Source organism: Leiobunum rupestre, chromosome 2, assembly GCF_980474605.1.
Source record: "Leiobunum rupestre chromosome 2, qqLeiRupe1.1.hap1, whole genome shotgun sequence".
NCBI classification, from domain to species: domain Eukaryota; kingdom Metazoa; phylum Arthropoda; class Arachnida; order Opiliones; family Sclerosomatidae; genus Leiobunum; species Leiobunum rupestre.
In genome coordinates this window covers 43,896,140-43,919,228 of record NC_143385.1, presented here as the reverse complement: position 1 = coordinate 43,919,228, position 23,089 = coordinate 43,896,140, and the positions used below count along the sequence as shown (strand labels likewise).

General features: G+C 34.9%; 1 protein-coding gene across 2 annotated transcripts in view; it reads left to right on the top strand.

Moving 5' to 3' along the window:
* LOC149957581 (uncharacterized) overlaps positions 1–19,939 on the top strand; it is a 31,750-nt gene extending 11,811 nt beyond the window's left edge. For both annotated transcript variants that reach the window (XM_090165636.1, XM_090165635.1), the window contains 5 exons: positions 11,298–11,402; positions 14,423–14,537; positions 14,621–14,833; positions 15,827–16,134; positions 18,485–19,939. In XM_090165636.1, the coding sequence (XP_090021762.1) occupies positions 11,298–11,402; positions 14,423–14,537; positions 14,621–14,833; positions 15,827–16,134; positions 18,485–18,520 (777 nt within the window). In that variant the 3' untranslated portion in view covers positions 18,521–19,939. The remainder of the gene's footprint in view (positions 1–11,297; positions 11,403–14,422; positions 14,538–14,620; positions 14,834–15,826; positions 16,135–18,484) is intronic.
* Positions 19,940–23,089: the final 3,150 nt, after the last annotated feature.

The following is a 23,089-nucleotide window of genomic DNA, read 5'->3' as shown; positions in this document are numbered from 1 at the left end:
TAAATTGGGTAAATTCATATTAGATGTCTAAATTTGGGTAGATTGATCAGGTACTGTAAATTGGGTAAATTCATATCTAATGTCTAAATTAGATATTTACCCAAAATTAAAATTTTTTCACTTAATAAATTAAATAACCTGATAAAATTTCATGCAATTCACAGTACCTGATAAAATTTTATACATTTTACTGTACCTGATAAATCTAAACAAATTTAGACATTTGATATGAATTTACCCAAAGTTAGATATTTACCCAAAGTTAGATATTTACCCAAAGTTAGATATTTACCCAAAGTTAGATATTTACCCAAAGTTAGATATTTACCCAAAGTTAGATATTTACCCAAAGTTAGATATTTACCCAAAGTTAGATATTTACCCAAAGTTAGATATTTACCCAAAGTTAGATATTTACCCAAAGTTAGATATTTACCCAAAGTTAGATATTTACCCAAAGTTAGATATTTACCCAAAGTTAGATATTTACCCAAAGTTAGATATTTACCCAAAGTTAGATATTTACCCAAAGTTAGATATTTACCCAATATTTCCCCAAAGTTAGATATTTACCCAATATTTCCCCAAAGTTAGATATTTACCCAATATTTCCCCAAAGTTAGATATTTACCCAATATTTCCCCAAAGTTAGATATTTACCCAATATTTCCCCAAAGTTAGATATTTACCCAATATTTCCCCAAAGTTAGATATTTACCCAATATTTCCCCAAAGTTAGATATTTACCCAATATTTCCCCAAAGTTAGATATTTACCCAATATTTACCCAAAGTTAGATATTTACCCAATATTTACCCAAAGTTAGATATTTACCCAATATTTACCCAAAGTTAGATATTTACCCAATATTTACCCAAAGTTAGATATTTACCCAATATTTACCCAAAGTTAGATATTTACCCAATATTTACCCAAAGTTAGATATTTACCCAATATTTACCCAAAGTTAGATATTTACCCAATATTTACCCAAAGTTAGATATTTACCCAATATTTACCCAAAGTTAGATATTTACCCAATATTTACCCAAAGTTAGATATTTACCCAATATTTACCCAAAGTTAGATATTTACCCAATATTTGATATTTACCCAATATTTACCCAAAGTTAGATATTTACCCAATATTTACCCAAAGTTAGATATTTACCCAATATTTGATATTTACCCAATATTTACCCAAAGTTAGATATTTACCCAATATTTACCCAAAGTTAGATATTTACCCAATATTTACCCAATATTTACCCAAAGTTAGATATTTACCCAAAGTTAGATATTTACCCAATATTTACCCAATATTTACCCAAAGTTAGATATTTACCCAATATTTACCCAAAGTTAGATATTTACCCAATATTTACCCAAAGTTAGATATTTACCCAATATTTACCCAAAGTTAGATATTTACCCAATATTTACCCAAAGTTAGATATTTACCCAATATTTACCCAATATTTACCCAAAGTTAGATATTTACCCAATATTTACCCAAAGTTAGATATTTACCGAATATTTACCCAATATTTACCCAAAGTTAGATATTTACCCAATATTTACCCAAAGTTAGATATCTATCCAATATTTACCCAATATTTACCCAAAGTTAGATATCTATCCAATATTTACCCAATATTTACCCAAAGTTAGATATCTATCCAATATTTACCCAAAATTAGATATTTACCCAATTTAACCACCTTTGTTTTAAATAAAATCTTAAAAATTTTGAATAATTTCCCTTAGAATCTTCGATTATGCCATGTTAATTTACATGGTAAAACTAAAGCCCTTCGCATTTTTTTCCCTTTGGGGTTTTTTAAGTTACATGAAGGTCTACTTAATCCCTGAATTTAAACAAAATCGATGAGTTACACCCTGGGTAGTCTCCTTGTTAGTCTTGCCTCACCTCCTTTAGTAGCATTCCTTATGTCATATGGTGTAGAGTAATTGGAAGTATTAGTGACTAAAGAAGGTATGCATATATATATATTATGAATAACAAAGATTAAGAGTCTCATGCTCTAAGGTGTAGGTGTAGGTTAGGGTTAACAACAACACGTGGAAACAAATATGGCGGCGAGTAAAGGCGATAACATTTTTTGTTTCCCAAAATTGGATTGAACTAATTACGCAGTGTTAACCGTTATCCATGAGTCGTATTCTGCCACATTCTTGCTAAGCCATTCGTCCACGTGTTTCGAACGGCGTGAACTCCCTATAACCAAGCCTTCACGTTTTAGGCGATAGATGCATTGCCCTTCTACTCTGTGATGCCCGCTGGCCTCGTGGGAAAGTGTGCACACTGCTTCCATCGTGATCCACCTAAATCTATAGCATCTGGAAAATTAACTCACTGGATCTCCTGTACTTTTTGCAAACCAGAACAGTGGTTTCACATTGACTCTGTTGGAATCCCACTACCAAATCTGCATAAACTTAAACTGAGCTGGTATTGTCAGCTTTGTTCAATTCCCTCCCTGAGTGTGGCTTCTCCCATCACTACTCTTCCCCAATATAACTCTCCAGTGATGACCAAAACGCCTAAAACAGCAACCTACGGAAAACCACTCACTCCTTCAGGGGCCTCTACACGACCTAGCATGGATGTACCCGCCACTGTTAAACTGCTCAGAACCCAAGTCTCTGATCTTACCAAATTACAGACAGAACAGGGTGAGTGCATAGCCAAACTCAGACGGATCTGGAGGACAAAGATGCTATTATTACAGACTTGAAAACTACCATCACTACCCTCTCTACTTCTCGGGCTCTTCACCAAAACTGAAGTTGGCAAGTACCAGACTGATGTGGAAGAACAGCGGGGAACGCTCGAAGAACATTCGGCCCATTTATCAGTCCTTACAGATGATATTGATAGCCAGGAAAAGGAACTTATTGACCTGGAGGTTAAGGAAAACTACGCTACTCTAAGCGGAAGTATGGCATAAATTCAGAACAACGTGACCAAGCATGTAAAAGAATTGGAGTCTTCGATAGTGGCTTTCTGCGATCATGGTAAACATTCTGCCTTACCCTAAAACCTTGACCAGCGAGTACGTGATATAGTAACCTCAATGGACACTACCCGCAACAGTCAATTAGATGAGAAAATTCTCGACTCTATGCAGTCACTCTCCTCGGATGCGGGTGACCAAAGCAGACTGTTTAACGCCCTACTCTACAACTTCCCTGAAGCTGTGGAGGCCACAGATGACACTGCGGCTGTCCGAGCTCTCCACCTAAAGGTCTGCATTGCTCAGGAATATATGCTTTTGGTGAAGATCCACCGTTTTCGCTCCTCACGGTTCTCCGCCTCTATCACGCGTGTTTCTCCCATCCAGCTAGAACTTCTCACGCTGGAACTCAAACATGAATTTCTCACGCTGGAACTCAAACATGAATTTCTCTCTGGTATATAATACCTTAAGGCCATGGATCAGGGTTGGAATAAAGCCGGCTTTTTTTGAAAAAATCCAGACCGGTTTTTTGGTTATAACCGGCTAAAATATAAACAGTACCTTTTACTTATGTAAGTAGAAATTGTCTGCAGTTACTGTCGTAAATAAGAAACTAAACAAATAAAGCGAAATAACTATATAAAATAACTGAATTCTTTTGATTTCCTCGGGAAATTCCCCCTAGTTTTTGTGTATGACAGAAGTGAGGCCGCGAACTTTGGAACTTTAAACCTACCGAAAAACTGGTAAAAGTAAACCGGTTTCTAAATATGAAACAAAAAATAAACTAAATTTTTAAATAAAAACTATTAATTTACTAAAAAAAAAGACACAAAAATCTGGATTTTTTCAAGTGGCTATAACAGGATTTAACCAGGTGGCTATAACCGATATGGCTGGTTCTATGCCAACCCTGCCAGGGATGCTTCGGTCACATTCTCATGTTCGATTGACCACTCTCCTGTCCAACGACTTGCCCCCTGCCAGGTTGTCGCAGAACTGAGGATGTGTCTGAAAGCTGGTGACAAAGATTTGTGTGTTCGTAATGGGAAAGTTATCAGTCGGGCTCTCTTAGCGAAATCTACTACTGCTGCCTCCTCGATTCCAAAAAACTAGATGTGATACAGGATGTGGAACCTGTCCCCTTCCCCATTGTCAATAACTTATTCACTTTAAAAAATGTATATACTGGAATCCCTTTTTCTTATCGTAACCGGTCTACTACCGTCGTTGGTCCCTCAACCGTTAGTGAATCTGCCACTCTGCTCTTCCCCAATGGATGTGCCACACCCCTCTTAATCCATTGGCTGAACCCTTCTTTCCTCAACATGGCGGTCTTCCGCCAACTGTCTCGAGGGCTCGTACTTCTACTGTGCCCTCCACAATTGTTGCAGCATTTCCAGTCACCACCTGCTCCTCAGTGCTCCTCTCTGCACCTCGCCCTACAAATTCAATGAACTCGCCACTCTTGCACAGTTGCCCGCTCCAGTCTGTATTGCCATCACCAAAACTCACTAGACTGACAACCATTTGGATAGTGAGCATGCAATATTCAATTACTCGTTATTCTGGTGTGACAGGGGATACAGCCCTTATGGTGGTGTTACTCTTTATGTTGTTAACTCCCTATCATCAAGGCTCGTCACTCTTATTGATATTAACTTGCTGCAACTATTTAACCCCAGTTCCGAGGGCCTCGATATTTTAATGGTCTCAATTTCCCACACTGCCTCACCAGCTCTTATAACCCTGTTTGTTGTTGTTTATAGGTCCAATAATCCACCATATTTTAACTATGAGCTGCTGAACACTCTTTTATCTCTCGTGTTGTCCTCTACTGTACAAGACAGGGTTATCGCTTGGTCATTGTTGGCGACTTTAATTGATTGGGTTTCCCAACTGCTGACCCCCTCAGCCTGTCAACCCACCAAAGCCTTCTTAGACAGCATTAACGACAACGGTCTTTACCAGCTTATTGATTTCCCCACTCGTAATGGTGGCCTCTACCATACAGACAATGTTCTCGACCTGATCCTTTCTTCCGAACAAAACCTTCTTTCCTCCCCAGAAATGCTTGCAGCCTTGGGGCGTAGTGACCATGCCACACTCTCGTTTAAAATTCAACTACATGGCCTAACCTTGTTACGTAGATAGCGTGGGTATTTTTTTTATTTTGGCCGGAAATGATCATTTAATTTTTTAATTTAATTTAAAAATTGAACTTCTTTGGGTATTTTAAGTTTTTTTGTTATTTTTTTCGTTGTGTGTTTGCCGACACAACGTGTTTTTCAGTCCTAATAATTTCCACGTGGTGTTCCACTAGTTTGTTAAATAAATTACAAGTTTTCTTAATTTTGGGAATTTTCTAGGTGTTTTGTCTTTTTTTGCCCGAAAACGATTATTTAATTTTTTAATTTAATTTAAAAAATTAACTTTTTTGGGCCTTTTCACGATTTTTGTTATTATTTTCGTCGTGTGTTCACGTGATATTGCGCTACTTTCTTGTTGTTATTTGTGTTGTGACATTCCCGCGAGTTTCTAAGGAGCTATAATGTTTCCCACGCCCGACAATACTTGGTAGGGTATGCCTAGGTACTGTCCTCTAGGTTGCGTTATAGAAGGCCCATCGCTTTTTTTATTATGGGCTGGCGCCGCGCGCCCCCAGCACGAGAGCGTAGCGCCAATACTTATACTACAGTATGGTGTCGGTGAACACACGACCAAAAGAATTTCAATCCAAAATCTAGGAACTTTCAAAAATTGCTAAAACTTTACAATTAAATAAACATTAAATCTTCATTTGCGGCCCTACAAAAGAATACCATTGTAATCTCTATCGTATCCGCTGAAAATAATTGTAAAACAAGATGAGGTTCCTGTAGTTTACTTTTGCCGAAGACTTTAATGAAAAGAAAACCAGGACTTTGGGTTTTCTATATCTCACTTTATCACGCACCATAAGAAGATTGATCGCCTCAATGACCAACCCAGTAGTAGCGTGGGAGATATTAAAGACTACATACGAAAACTAAAAAGGTATGATGCCACAAATCAGAGGAGGAGCAACAGTCACGACAGACAATGCTATGATGTAGCAACGGTGTCCACAACGGAAGATAGCAATGTCTCTTCAGATGAATGGATTTGTGACTTGGGAGCCAGCATGCACTTATTCAATGAGAAGTGGCTACGTAATTTTAAGCCAATATCACCAATAGAGATGAAATGATATGATGGATCATTTACAGTCACTGGAATGAGTGAAGCAGTTAAAGAGCATCTAGTTCATGGAAAAACCCGTCTCCAAATTATAAAGAAAGTTGGGTATGCCCCAAGTGGACGTAGAAATCTTATTAGCGGATTACAAACAGACATAGCCGGACATCATTGGGCAATATGAGGGTCATGGTCGTCAATTGTAAAAGAGAAACAGTTCTTGTGTTCAAATTAAAAATAAAATTATTTGATTTGATTTGATTTGATTTGATTGTATGCAAGGCAGGCCATATCAAGGAGAAATATCGTCAATGGAGGCGAATGCTGCAGAGTTATCAGACTCGGATTTATCACGTACAATCATACAGATGTCAAAGAATAAATGTGTTTCGAGACTTACCAGAGTTAAGGTATCACGATTTGCAGTGTGACATTTACAAAGAAACAAAAATGACAAAATTAACTAGAAAACCAAATCCGATCATAAGAATAAAACAAATGTTACAATTGTAACATACCGATGTATGGGGTCCTACAAGTCAGGCTCTGGAAATATTTATTACATCTCTTTTGTCGATGATTATTTAAGATGGACCGAAATTGATGTCATTACCAATAAGTGGGAAGTATTCGATAAAGTACGTCACTATATTATGGAAATGGAGTGACAAACAAGCCAGAAAGTCGTTTGTATAAGGAGTGACAATGGTATGGAATACTGTATCAATGAAATGAAATCTTTTCTCAACACCATGGGTATCCAACATCAGCGTACGAATACCTGCTGAAAGATACATCAGAACGGCGCTGAACTCCATAAGAGCCATGCTAAAGGATGGTAATCTCTCACCCCGTTTTTGGGCTGAAATGTTAAAGACCTGCAATTACTTTAAGAATCATTTGCCTCAAAGGAAGTTGAGTGACAAAATTCCGTTAATGAGACGATATGGGTATACACCCACTGTGAAATATTTAAGAGAATAGGAAGCAAAGCTCATTATTTTACACTCAAGGAGGCACGCTCTAATAATTTCTCGGGTACTGCGAAAAAAAGTATAGTAATTGAATACGCTACCTCAATGAAGAATTGAAAAGTATTGGCTTTCAAGATTTGAAATTATGTCAATGTGTGTATCCATACAGATGGGATTTCATCATATTGGTGTATGTGGATGACATACTGATTTTAACCAGTAATCAGCATGTGATAACTAACATAATGGTGCTCCTACAAGGGAAGTTTGACATTCAATATCTGGGAGTGGTAAAAACGTTTTTAGGTATTGATATACAAATAACTGAATGAGGACTGAGATTGTCTCAAATATATATATCAATCACTTATGTCAACAATTCAAAGACATACCCTGCAGGAGAACGTACGAACCGCTCAAATTCAGAACTGTTATCACAGGATCAAATCAGAAGATGAAGACGAAACAACACTACCGTTTAGAAGTCTGATCGGGCGACTGCTGGATATAGCTCGTCATACGCATCCAAACGTCTTATATGCAGTAAATGTCCTTGCGAAATACAATAATAACTACAACCTTTAACATTGGAAACATTTACTGCACTTGTGGAATTACGTCATCACAACAAAGTACAAATCATAACTTATGGAGTACTCTGAAAAGCCTATAGCAACGCTTCGTGGGCATCAGATACCGAAACCAGGAAATCGACATCTGGCTACCTCATCGTGTGCAGTAAAACACCGATAGCATGGAAATCAAAGAGACAATCGCTAACTGCACTCTCAACAATGGAGTCAGAATTAATCTATTGCAATGAACTCTCGTCTACGAATCGAGTATTACAATAAATTACTTACGTAACGTGATATACGGGACTGAATGCTTGTAACCGATTTTTTCCTAAAGGGAAACGTTAGGCCAGACGAACGTAAGATTATAGAAAAGAAACACAAACAGGCCCGTAAGGGAATTCAGTCTCAACAATATTTTATTGGTTTTTAAAGAGAATATCCATTTACCCCTTATAAGGCAGAGATCATTTAGCAATACAACATATATTTACCAGTACAGACAGAGCCATATTCCTGGAGGCCGATACAACGTAACTTTTCTAACGGCGTAGCTAAGCTAATCTAACCCCTCTCTTCGAGAACCTCCACCTCTCTCCCCTTTTCCACCCCGGCGCACTCTCTTATACCGGATTGTAAAAAACCTAAACGAAAAGCTGTCTGCTTCGAGGCCTTTGAACAGTTGAAGTACAGGTTTGCCAGGAGTAAGGCTCTCTCCGTTGTCTGCGGACGCTCAATTAGACGTTAGTATTTTTAGTAATAAGAAAAAAAAAACAAACGCGTTAGGTAAGTAAGAGTGTTACCTGGTGCAAGGGAGCCTAGGCCCCTCTACCAGTGGTTATGTAGGCTTAGGACTAATACGGCGTTGGAATTACGTCATCACAACAAAGGACAAATCATTACTTATGGAGTACTCTGAAAAGCCTATAGCAACGCTTCGTGGGCATCAGATACCGAAACCAGGAAATCGACATCTGGCTACCTCATCGTGTGCAGTAAAACACCGATAGCATGGAAATCAAAGAGACAATCGCTAACTGCACTCTCAACAATGGAGTCAGAATTAATCTATTGTAATGAACTCTCTTCTACGAATCGAGTATTACAATAAATTACTTACGTAACGTGATATACGGGACTGAATGCTTCCACCAAAAATGGCGACGCGACTGTTGTTTTATACAAAGTATCTTCTTCCCCAACTGGATTGGTGCAGGAAAGTCACGTGCTCATATTTTGGCGCGAAACACGGCAGCATAAAAACAATATGGCGCTTATGGATACGGACCGTATTTTACGTTGTTTATTCTTGTTCGAAACTCTGAGTGGTGAGTTTTCTACTCTGCAAAATAATACTATTAATTTTTACAAAGGCATCCGCCCATGTGCCACCATTATGTAATGAACTCTCTTCTACGAATCGAGTATTACAATAAATTACTTAGATTTTTAAGATAAGAGACGCCTGAGTTTGTTTAAACAACATAAATTATATTTTATTAGCACTCACTAGTTCACTCAACGATCCTTTCTTACGCTTATTTGTTACGCTGCTTGTCTCACACCTTCCCCTCTCTAGTCTCGTCTTCATCTGCCTCTATTTCTCCTTCACCGCTAGTATTTAACCACTAGAGGTGCTGGAGTTTGCGCCCTCTACGGCGGTCCTTACACTATATTAAGCGTATTCTCAACGAATGTAGTGCGTTGATTCCGTCCTCATTAACTGGAAAGATACAGATGAAAAGAGACAATCAAGCTGCTATCTAATGCATGAAGAATAAAGTTGACAATGCCCGAACGAAATATATAGATTTACGTGTTAAATATTTACAAGAAAAAAGTAAACTCGGGACTTTTTAAGATTGTATATGTAAACTCGAAATAAAATCGTGCAGATATTTTCACTAAAGCCTTAAACAAGAAAGGTTAAAGAGTTACTGATTATGTTAATGAAATGGATAATGTATAAAGTAAATTACTGAAATATGGGAAGTGGGGGGAATCTTATCTTGCACACGCTTGGAGATGGTTTGCCTCCTCATTTAGTAGCATATTTATATATATATATATATATATATATATTTATGAAGAATAAAAAAAATTAAGGGTTGTTATGGATGTTATGCTAAGCATAACGAAACTAGTAGGAAGTAAATATTCATCATCTTTTAATTAAATATGCAAATCTAAAGAAGTTTTTAATCTCATAATTACTAAGTAAATATTGTACTTACAAACTAACTAAGCCTTAAATTAAGGGTTGTCAGCTTTTTAAGCAGGCCCCTGGCTCAAGGGGTCCCCAAATTGCTTATATTAAATTTTAATTATAGATTTTCATTCCATACCCCCACACCGACCGGTAGTGGGCCAATCTTCAGTCTCTAGCCAAGGGCCCCCAAAGGAGTCAGTCCGGGCCTGTTTTTAAGGCTAGTGACTTTTTCTTTGAATGGAATGTTGTTTCATTCTCTTCAAAAGTCTTATTTTTGTAGATTCATGTTTATTTCAATTCCTGGACTATAGAATAACCTAAAAAAATTTAGGTGTTTTGTTGAATAGTTTAACCTCAAAAACTTCTTGGTTAATTTTTCTGTTGATTATTTGTCAGAATCAACTTAAATTTAAATTAATCTTGATATAAATTTAATTAGTAAACTTTGGTCTCTATGAAGTTGCATTGCTACAAAATCTATTTTGAACATAAATAAGTTGGAGAGTTAAATAACCAACTTTTTAATGAAATAATTCTGTTGGTCATCATGATTTAAATCAATCAACCCTCTTTCAAACAGTTACACCAAATTTTACACAAATGGTGGTAGTACATTTATTTAGTTAAATTTCTACAACTAATTTTCAATGTTTTCAAAGTCAAAACCAATTTCATATGGCTTAAACCGGTCATTTTCAGTTTTAATATAATATAATAATAATAACAATCTTTATTGAGGATATAATTTTTAGCTACAGCTATTTTTCTCATGGTCCTCAGTCTAAATTTAAATTAAATATAGGTACAGTACGTTAAATAAATTTGAATAAATCAAGCTTCCAATTTGTTTCATTTCTTATCATATAAAAAATGTTTAGCTTAGCCTTAAACGTGTTAAAAATCATTTGAGATACATATATCACTCGGCAAATTGTTCCATGGAACAATCTTATCCATTTAATCGCATAATTTATTGTAAAAATTATTTATTTGCAATTAACAAGCGTTATAGATTAAGTGTCAAAGAATTCTTATCTGAGAACAAACAATTAAAGGCCATTGTGTTAAGAAAATAATTATTTATCTCAATTTTTAAAGTAAAATAACCAGTTAAAATGCTTTTGCCTATAGACCCTGAATGGGGAATAAAAATTGTTATTTATTATAAAGATTTGGTATCTCATCGTTTTATCCATGAGGTAAATTGCCCTGAGTTTGACTAACATTAAAATGTTGTCTCATTAAGCTTTTTTTAATTTAATTTTTATTTTGATCTGTTAATGTTTTACAATTGTTAACTCTGCGTTAACCCCTTTGTATAAATTGAATTTTTTTCTACCAGGAGGGTATGCTGTCTTGTCTCAGTAAAGTAGCCACTCTTGTTTTATCTCGAAATGCCTTCACTTCATATCCTATCGGTGGACCCTCACAGTTCTGCAATGTTTATGTGAGTTTTTATCATGTATTTCTTTCAGGGAGTAGGGGATTACAAGTAATTAAGTTGAAACTAATATCACCTACAGTAATACATACTTCAATATTTGAATAGTGAAAGTAGGCAACAAAATTGAAATGGTTCCATATTCTTTCATGCTCCGTAAGTAATTAATAGAACCATCAAATTAACCAAGATTAATGGTCACTGCTCTGGAAAATTCGAAAGATCAACTGACTAAGAAAAACTATTATGAACACAGCGAGCTAGATATATTTTGTTTTTATACTGTCATTTTTATAAATGTAAATCTTATAATTTATATTGCCTTATAGGCTTCGTGCGTAGTTTAAAATTTGGTCATAAGTATTGCAGCCTACTGACAGTTTTAATTTGAATATATGAAAGCTGTCTGCCCTTTCAAAATTATCTGTACAACAGCTGAAAGCTCAAAAATTAGTCTTCTGCTATTTCTTCACACATTTAGATGGCACTATATTTCCTAAGCTTGTAGCTTATAGTACCATTTATTTTGTTTAACTAACTTAAGTGTTTAAGATATCTATTATGAGATAAGTATCCTGCTAATGTTATTTGCCTAAAATATGTGCTTTCACATGATCTCGCTGATTTTTCAAAATGCTTTTTGGAAGAAAATTATACTGTTCTGAAATTCATCACATAGAAAGTTTCTAAAATTATTGCATCCGCAAAAAGATTTATTAATCAGTACATATTCTTATGCAGTGTAATATACATTTTACATGGTTAGGCAAATTTCTAGCCATTATGTGGTGTACGCGGTTTGGCAGGAAAATCATATGAAATGGAATCTGCATGAAGTTTGCCAAAATACATGAATCATTTTTAAGGCCTAGATGGATATTTCTATTACTGAATCTAATCTGTTGGCCTCTGTCAAGTATGATGCCTAAAAGTCACAAAATGTCTTTCCATTATGTTGTAATAAAATTTAGGTTGAAATCTCAAAAAAAATATTTAAGGTTAGCAAATAGCAGTATAAAAATGATAAACCCCATAATCCTCCCTTAAAGTATTTCTAAGAATATGAATGCAATGCAAGGGTACTGCAATGAGGTTACGGCTTCTGTGCTCTAATTGGTTTAAATTAGGGAGTTTGAAGTAATTTTTTTATGTGAAATTATATCCGACTCCTATATAGATTTTTTACTGCTTTTATATTTCTGTCATAAATGTTTTATGAAATGCATTGGCATTTAAAATAGAAGATTATAATTTTATTCGTTAAATTCTGGAAAAAATTTCAAGCAGTGAAATAGTGGTGACTAATATTGTAATAGAAGCTTAAGCTTGAAAATTAAAAAATCAATGTATTTGTTTTTTTTACAATATTTCGCTTTATTTGGTAAATTTTAGAAAGACTAGATTATATGAAAACTAGAAACAGTCTTTACAACATTAAGTAAATTGAGGAAGATTTTGAGGAACACTTTTTGGGGGCAGCATTTTATGAGCTATCCCTAGAAATAGGAAGAGGAGAGATAGACCGAAAAATCTCCAGTATATTGATAGGGGTGGAAAACACTGGGACCGCCTCTCGTGTCAAAAGGTCTAGCTAAGCCACTGGCTACACAACATTAGGGGCTTTCTCACTATTATTTAAAAAGATTTAATAATGGATATTCACTCTTGTTGTTATTTGGAAAGTGTGTCGTTGGAGTAAATACCTTTCTCGTTTCTTATCTCCCCGTTTTGTAAAATGTGGATAGAGTAAGATCGAATTGGCTGCTAGTTTTTGAGAAATAATTACAAAATAATAAAAACTCCATGCTCTTAGTTTTATCGTGTTTCACCCTCAAACTGCATTCGTAGGTTGTTTTTTAGTATCATTATCAGCAATCTCAGAGTAAACCAGAAATCTTACACAGCACTGACAATCCAAACAGGATGAAATTAACAGGGTTCGAATTAAAAAAAAAACAGCCCAAAAAACCCATGGGTTTTTTGGGTATTACCCACTTAAAAAAACCCACTTATTAAACCCACTTAAAAAACCCCATTCAAAGTTTTGAATTTTAAAAAACATGAGTGGAAAATTTTTAGATATTTATTATTTTAGAAATTTAAAAATATTCTTACAACTTGTAAAGAACTTAAAAGACTAACTTACTAAGAGTAAGATTTTTATTACTTTTATTATCTAAACAACCTTATATCTAAATCTTTATAGAGTAATGGCACTGTGACGTCCCAGTACGTCACCCATGCTCTTTCCTATAGATAAAAAATGGCGGCCATGGCCGAAGCTACAGTGTTACTACCCTATTAGACTATTAGCCTATTACCAGTGTTTTGGTTCAGCGCGGAAATATCTATAGACTTTGACAAGTTCCATTGCCTTTTCACATCTAAAACTGTAAAATTAAATTGTTATTATATTTAATAAACATAACATATTTATTAAACATAATATATTTAATAAACGTAACATTTAATAAACATAATATATTTAATATAACATAACATATGTAATAAACATAACATATGTAATAAACATAACATATGTAAGAAACATAACATATGTAATAAACATAATATATTTAATAAACATAATATATTTAATATTTTTAAAATAAAAAACCCAATAAAACCCATAAATACCCAATAAAACCCAACAAAAAACCCACTGGGCTGGGTATTTTTTTAAAAAACCCGTTTTTTTTAAACCCTGGAAATTAACCTACTTTAAGAATTACTGGTTGAAATCTTGACTTTTGGTCTTTTTAGTCTTATTCACAAAGCTAAAAGCATAGCTTGTACATAAAATGAGATAAATAGTCCACTAATTGTATAATTAAAGATGATAACTAGTTTCTTCACCCATTTGGATCCAAATTAATTCTGATGCGGTTGGTAAACTAATATTTGGAGGTTATTGTAGACTTTGTCAAATTGCTTGTTTTTTTAGTAAACTTTGTTTCATTGTTGACATTTTATTTTTCAGACTTTAAATATGGAACATAACCAAATAAATACATTTTATTTTTCAGACTTTAAATATGGAACATAACCAAATAAATAAAATTCCATTTGGAATATTTTCTCGTGCCAAATGCCTGACCAAACTCATTATGAAAGATAACCAACTTACATCTCTACCATTAGGTATAAACAATATGTTATTATTGAGAAAATATGTGGTGTTGTTAAGCAATGAGTTTATAATAATATGACGTTTTTCCACACAGACATTGGCACATGGACACACATGACCGAACTGAATTTAGGTACCAATCAGTTGACTAAAATACCTGAAGATATTCAACATTTGCAGTCATTAGAAGTTCTTATTCTAAGTAACAATCTGCTCAAGCGTTTACCCACTACGATAGGAAACCTGAGAAAACTACGCACTTTAGATTTAGAAGAGAACAAATTAGAAGGATTGCCAAGTGAAATAGGTAATGTTATATGAGATTTTTTACTATTAATTTTCTCATTTATCTTGACTGTTGGCTTTGTGGAATGTACACTTGGAATATCTAAATCCGGATGCACGCATGCATCGCTTCCAAAACAAAGTTTGCGCATGAGCAAGCAAAGTGTGTGTGAGATAAATATATTTTTATATTTTACATTATATGGCTCGCTTCGCGTCTCAGTTGTACAGCTGGCTTAAAGATCCAGCCATTGTCACCATGCTGCAAAAGTGGATTGAGAAACCCGGGGGGGGGGGGGGGTGAGCTTGAGCTTCGTTGAATGACTGTTTTTAAAATCATTGGCTGGCCACCTGAATTTACATCTCTTTGAAACTAAATAAAATTTTTAACATCAACAGTATCAGAACTACATGAAACAAAATTATCAGCGAGCCCTTTTTTCGGGGGATACGTTTTCTTTGTATGCCAGGGGGAGGGTGGAAAATTTGCCTTCGTTTATTTCGTCCCACCCAACGGCAGGGGAAATATATTGCACTATAATAATTAGTCTTTGGCATAAATCGAATGTGTGTTATAACTCCATGTATAAAAATGGGAACTGACTGGCAACAATGAACTGAACTGTTTTTTTCTAACTAAGAGCGGCTGCTGTAACGTGAGTGGCATGCTACTTCCCTAGTTGAACCAATGATGTTAACATGTATATAAATAATACTCTTATTTGGGAATAGGTCGCTGATAATTTTGGTTCATGTATTTCTGCCAGTATTTAAAATTTTACAACCAGACGATAGTTTCGGCTTGTTTAGGCCCTTTGGTCCACCTGAAGATGGCTTAAAGGAGCCGTAACTATAGTCTGGTTGTAAGATTTTATATACTGTGCACAATAAATACTGTTGTTTTTCAAAGTTTATTTCGATTCTTTATGCACTAGTAGTCACAAATAATATAGTTACATCTCTTTTATGTTATGGTATGGTCCTGCAATGTTTTAATATAAAATTTTTATTTTAGGTTTTCTAAAATCATTAACAAGGTTAATAGTTCAGAGTAATCAACTGACCAGTTTACCCAGAGCAATTGGTCATTTGTCCAATTTGACGTATTTGAGTTCAGGAGAGAACAATCTGAACTATATACCGGAAGAAATTGGGACGCTGGAGAAGCTTGAATCACTCTATATTAATGATAACCCTAATCTACACAGCTTACCATTTGAGCTTGCTCTGTGCACCAATCTGCAAATTATGAGTATTGAAAACTGTCCATTGTCTCAAATACCCCAAGATATTGTCAATGGAGGTCCTTCTCTGGTCATTCAAGTTAGTATTTCCTTAAGAATTAAAAAGAAGCTAAAGCATGGGCAAGAAAACGAATAGGGGCAACGTGTTGAAGTGTATTAAACTGTACACACATATTGTATTGGTGTATAGAAATAGCAATGTGGGTGGCAAAATGAATAACACTTTTGCCTTGGAGCTAAACCAGCCAGGTTCGATCCCAGCTTGTGGCACTGGGTGAAAACTGAGAACAACCATTCTGCATTGAGTTGGCAAGTTCTCTCCCCACTGGATAAAGCAGTTTTTTCCTCCAAGATCTTCGGTTTCCCATTCCGTAAAAAGTGGTTGAGGTTAACGGTAATAATAAGTGTAGCTGTTAATAAAAGTTAATAGCTGACCTATTCTAATGCAGGCTTAATATCTGGTCTTCTCCCCAGTTTTGTTTTGTAAATGAGCTTATGGTGTCAGCAAAAGAGTTGGACACCAACTCCTTTCCCTAGTAGATTATTTTAAAATTTATTTTTAAAGTATTTTAACCAATTATGATTTAATAAAAAAAATAATCTAAGTCCAAGAGGAGTTAGGTTGTGAACAGTTAAAGGAGTGGTCTTTAAAATCATTCCCCATGTATGTGACTTGGCGTAAAGCAGCACCAAACTATTGACCATGTATTTTTGTTATAGTACCTCATCATTTTGTTTTGGTTGCAATTCTTAACAAAATGTTGATTATCATTATATATATATATTATTTATTCGCGTGTCTAGGTGTTGTTAGATCTAATGTGAATTGGCAAGGTGATTTAAGACTCTAGTTCCATATAAAACTCAATTTATGAAGTAAAGAAAGCTATTAATACAAAACTTAGTATCATTTTTTATGACTAAAAAGACACATGTACAGCTAAAAATTGAAAGTAAAACTAAAACTATTTTTAGCAGACGACAGATGAAAGGGAATTTCTACACATTATTTTCCCTATGCAAAGTATAAAACTTTCTACAGGTGGCATAACGGCGCTAGCTTCTCCAAGGTTGCGCCTATGATCTAGTGTCTGTTACAGACAAATTAAAAAGTCTTAAGAACGTTTTTTCTCTTGTAAACTTATCAAAATAAAAGCAAGTGATGGAAAAATTATCTTAAATTTCTAGTGTCGTTATTTATAAAGTGAAATTTACGAATAATGATGAGGAAAAACTAATAGCATCTGTTTTAGCTGCCACCTATCTAGGTTTCAATGGCAAACCAAAGGGGGTGTAGCGATAGTTTTTGGTCTCTAATATTTTAACTAATGTTCAGTTGAAAAATTTACTTTAACAATTGATAAGTAAATTACTCCCCAGTTATCTCGTTTTTATTATGAAAGACACTGCAGAATAGGACTTTTAAGGCATTATCACACCGCCCCACTCTGAATATTCGCAACCAAAAGGTTCAGTGGCGCCACCAAGCGGAATATATATGAACTTAGTTTGAGGGGGAATACGAACTACAGCCAGCTAGCCAAAACTGTTATCTGAGTTTCTGAAGCAGGTCTTCGGATCTTGAAAGGAAAATCTGAAAGGCTTAACAATTCCTGAACTTACTTCGTTACATCTGACAGATGTAGGAAAATCAATAGGCTTCTCTAGTCTTTAAATTATGTACTGAAGAAAGTAACTTATAAGTGTTACTTTGGCCTAGTGGATGATAATTGACACACCCTATAATAATAATAATAATAATAAAAGGCTTTTTTATTGGATAACTCTTTCAGTGAAACTGATTTACAAAGAGGTCCAAAATTAAATTAAAACACACAATCCAAAAAGGCACACAATTTAAAATTAAGTAATTTTAGTACAAATAAATTCGGTCACTTCAGAACGGAACTGTTTGTAAGAGTTTAATTGTTTAATGTGCGGTTGATTATTATGTAAAAATTTGCAACATCTAGTAGAATATAGATAAAAACCTGTATTTTCATAATGCAGAATGGTTTTGTAATCATTTTTATAGAAATTAGAAGAACACACTGCAAAATTTTTAATTATTCTACCCAGGCCTTTTGCTATTTTAGGAAAAAAGTGTTACAGAACAGAATTTAACCACATTTTTGAAAAAAAAGAAACTTAAAAGCATTAAAAACCCATGAATCAACAGATTTTAATAGTAATTATTAACCAGAATTAGTCGTGAGGGCCTTTTTCCCGTCATAAAAATTTAACGCATCTTCGAATGGAGCCACCGTTTCGATTGGTGCCACCGTTTTGATTGGTTGAGAAAAGAAGTTTTTTAGTTCCAGAACATAAGCTTCATGAATCTCAACCAATCAGGCCTAATGCACTAACTCCAACTGGCTCTTAGAAAAGACGTTATCGACTTGCCTTGACTATTTCTATTTTATTTTTAGTACTTGAAAATGAAGGGTCCGTACCGATCAATGTGATGAATTGAGCTTGTGAATAGTCAAGTACAAAGAAACTCCAAAGAAGGGAAAAACGAAAAGGCTACATTTGTGCTTATAAAAAAACAAGTTATTTCTCAATGAGAATAATTACTTTAACAATGCATAATTTATTTTGCGAAGCGCCAAAACTGAAAATGTTTCAACATAGTTGGAAAAAAGTTTGAATGTTTCAAGCACTTTTCCTATTTTTATTTTTTACCTTATTAATTTTCCTCAAAAGGCTCTTGAACCTCTTTTGTTTGTGCGTTTGTGCATTTTATTTACATGTGTGTTTTGTATGCATGCTGGTGTGTATATAGATATTTAGTCCTACAATATAAAACCGAAAGTTGATCTTAGAACCTTAAAAAAATCAGACTGTTAGAAATTTGTATTAAAAAATCAATATTTCATTGATGTCTTATACCGTAGCAAAAAATAATATAATGTTCCATTTTTTAATAATTTATAAGTTGCAAAGTTTACGTATGATTAAAAATTTAATTTTTATTTAAAGAATGTTTTCACGCCACTTTTTTATTTAATCTCTGTGAATAAAACTAAACTGCGGTTAAATCATGTTATATTTATGCAGTTTCATGAATACAGTATCGTGTATAAATATAACATATCTTTTACTGTGAATGTTTATAAGCTGTTATATGAAAAATTTAAAGTAAATTGGAAGTCTTGCCCGTAATATAGCGAGAAAGGAAAGAACAATCTAAACATCCAGCCAAGGAATAAAGTGACATCTTTGTTATATATAAATCTCTTTAAAACACTGTACATATGTTACGCATATTTAGAATACTGTTGGGGAATGAACTGTGCGGTTTTTAAAAATCGAAAAAGATAATATTTCTCAAAACTCCTGAAGTGAGTAAAAATAGTCTCTTGTTAAAACTAAATATCATTGTGCATAGTGCTGTTATCAAAACAAGTGTCTTCCTGAAGCTTTGAATATAGAGCTCAATTATAAACACGGCTCATTAAAAAATACATGAGCTTTATTTATTTAAAATAGCACTTGTTTGTAGCTTGCCTGGTGCCAGCTCTTCTAGTCCTAATTGTACCTAACTGCTCTGTTAGACGACTAAAATATTCAGATATTTTCTATCACTGTTTGACTGTTATGACAAAAAAATTCATGTTGGTTGAATATTGCGACATACCGTATTGACTATCATTTAAGTTTATGCAATTTTTCAAGTATTGCACTTTCAATCAAAACAAAAAGTTCTTTAGTAACGTAGATAATTGCGAGTAAGTTGTGTGATTTCTTGAAAGATTTTAAACTGTTTTATAATTTCATTTTGTTAAAAAAAATAAAAAATAAATTTCATATGAGGTGAAAAACATCGTAACAATACTGAATTGCGGTTCTTTTGTATTAAAATTTTATTTCATGATCTTTAATCAGTACTGTCTTTTACATTTTTTTTTCTAATTCTCTTATATTACATTAAAATTTTGTGAAGTATAAAAGACTAAAGTTTGGTGGGGAATATGGAGCACTCTTGGGAAAATAACAATTGTACTTTGGCCAAAATGGGCTAAAAAAATTTATAAAATGGCTAATAATTTAAAGGAATTTATTAATATTTTAATATCATAATACATCTTAATCCTTATTTTGTGCACTAACAACAACCAAAGCTTCCATAGAGCAATCGCAGATCATTTTTTTTTATCTTTTCTTCTATGACAGCATCTATATTATCTCAATGTATTTTCTTAATCAAAACATTATCCAAATTCCATTTCTCCATCATGACCCTTGGACCAACACAGCATGCCATATTTGGGGTGAAGTGAACTACAGCGGCCTCATTGAATTTTATATTAATTTTGGTTGCGCCTGATAGACCTTGTCACGTAGATGCCGAGGGTATTTTTTATTTTGGCCGCAAATGATTATTTAATTTTTTAATTTAATTTTTTTAATTTTAAAAATTTCTCATTTTCATTGAATTTTATATAAATTTTGATTGCGCCTGATAGACCTTGTCACGTAGATGCCGAGGGTATTTTTTATTTTGGTCGCAAATGATAATTTAAGTTTTTAATGTAATTTAAAAAAATTCATTTTTGGGCATTTTCACGTGTTTCGTTGTACTTATTTCCGTCGTGTGTTCGCCGACACCACAGTTTCGGTGTCCTAATAATTTCAACCTGATATTCCCGTACTTAATAAAATCAATTACAGTTTTTGTTAATTTTCTAGGTGTTTTGTATTTTTAGGCCACAAAGGGATATTCCCGTACTTTATAAAATCAATTACAGGTTTTGTTCATTTTCTAGGTGTTTTGTATTTTTGGGCCACAAACGCTTTTTTCTGGTTGATATTAAAAGTATATACTTGATGCGTAAGGCTTGGTACTGTCCTCTAGGTCGCGTTATAGATGGCCCGTCGCTTTTTTTAGTATGTGGTTGGGGAGGCGCCGCGCGCCCCTAGCGCTTGAGCGAAGTGAGTGCGCGGCGCCGTCAGGCGCCAATACGGGGAATCTCAAAGTGCGTCAGGCGCCAATATGGGGAATTTTGTAGCGTCTTTTACGTGTTTTGGAATCAAACCTGTTCTCATTTTTGTTACTATTTAAGTTGATACGATTTCACTAATTACGATTCCACTAGGTACGATTACAGAAGGCCCACCGTCAATGCTCGGAATGGGGCTGGGGCGCGTCAAAAAAGTGGTGTCGACGGATACACGACGAAACTATATTTAAGAAAATCGTTACTAATCCCCTAAAATGACTACTTTTTAAAATTAAGTTAATTATAAAAATAATCATTTGTGGCCCAAAAAATAGTTTCGTAATCTACGCGTCAAGTGTTACATTCTCCGCCAAAAAATACAAAAAAACGGTAATTCCCTAAAATTACTACTTTTTTAAAATTAAGTTAATTACAAAAATAATCATTTGCGGCCCAAAAAAAATAGTTTCGTAATCTACGCGTCAAGTGCTACATTCTTCACCCGAAAAAAGCAAAATTACATGAGGCCGCTGTAGTTCAATTTTGCCGAAATTTGCTGCTCTCTGGGGGCTAGCTAGACACAGTTGATGAAAAGACAAGACACTATTTAAAATAAAACGTTTTATTTAGACCAAATAATTAAAGAGAAACAGAACACTGTATAGACAAACTAAATTGAGCGAATTGACGTTTAAATGCACTAATTTAAAAACATGCATCTTCATACAATAGTTTTAAAAAACCCAACGAGAATAAAATAATCAGCTAGGCTAATACCCAAGGCACCACCTTTGGCCCAAGTCATCTTGCGACTTTTACTATCTCCTAACTAGACGAGTAACGTATTAGATTTTTTATTGGGTGGAACGGAGTCTGCACCGTATTAACTCCCAAAACTCGCCTTTGATGAAGACTTCTTCATATAAGTGAAGGTTTAATATTTCACGTAGGTGGGCGAAACCTTAGTTTTCAAGTGGTTTAGTGGAGGTGTCTGCTAACTGGTCTTCACAGCTAAGATGCCCTCTTCGACCAACTTCCTAACATAGTACTGACGGATGCTGATATGTTTGGTACGCTGCTGTAACTCAGGATTTCTGATTAATTTTATGGCGCCAGCGTTGTCGATACGGAGTACAGGAACGTCTTTGGCTTTCTTGATAACAATAGCTGCTTTGATGCCTTCAATTCAGTCCACGTCTTTTATTGTTACCAGCTCAGCTTCAGTGGCTGAAAGAGCTCCCGGAAGGCCCCAGTGACTGAAGTTGAACCAATAACGCAAGCGACTCCAGATGTTGACAGTCTTGTCTTTCCACCACCACCGTTATCTGCATCGCAATACAGAACAGTGGTTGGAATGTCGTTGGCTTGAAACCAAAGTCCCAGGCTAGTTGTTCCTATTAAGAACCGGAAAATTCGTTTAACTGCATTCCAATCAGCAACAGTCGACTTGCCATTGCGTGAGATACACAATTAACAGCGAATTCTATATCAGGCCGTGTTCCCAAAGCTGTATAACAGACACTCCCAATGGCTGAGGCATATATAGTGGTTGACTCTAAACATCTCTGACCGTCTTTGCTCGTATTTGGGGCGCTGACTGGTGTTTTGACAGGTTTACTTTCAGACGAGAAGATTCTCAAGATTTGTAAAAAGATCGAGCCATCCTTGGTGAAATCGATCTTCAGACCAAAGTAGGTATAAGCTGCCCCAGTACTGGTAATCGTGAACTCATTTCTGATCATCAACGTAGAGTATGATGACTAGGAAGGTGTTACTAGTCGAGAGAACGTATAATGGCAATACATCTGCGAGTTTGAAGCTATAGTCCCGGAAGATCCTGTCGAGACGCGTGGTGATTGTTTCAGACCATAGAGGCTTTTCTGCAGTCTCCAGACTCGGCCGTTGCCGTCATTGAAGATTTCTTCTGATAAATCTCCATGAAGAAAAGCTGTCTTTGCGTCGAATTGCTTCACTCGGAGGTTTTTCTGGGATGATGGAGATCCTGAGCGTCTCAAATTGGGTGACTGGTGCAATAGTTGCATTGTAATCGATACATTCTCATGGTGTGTAGCCCTTGCTACAAGTCGAGTC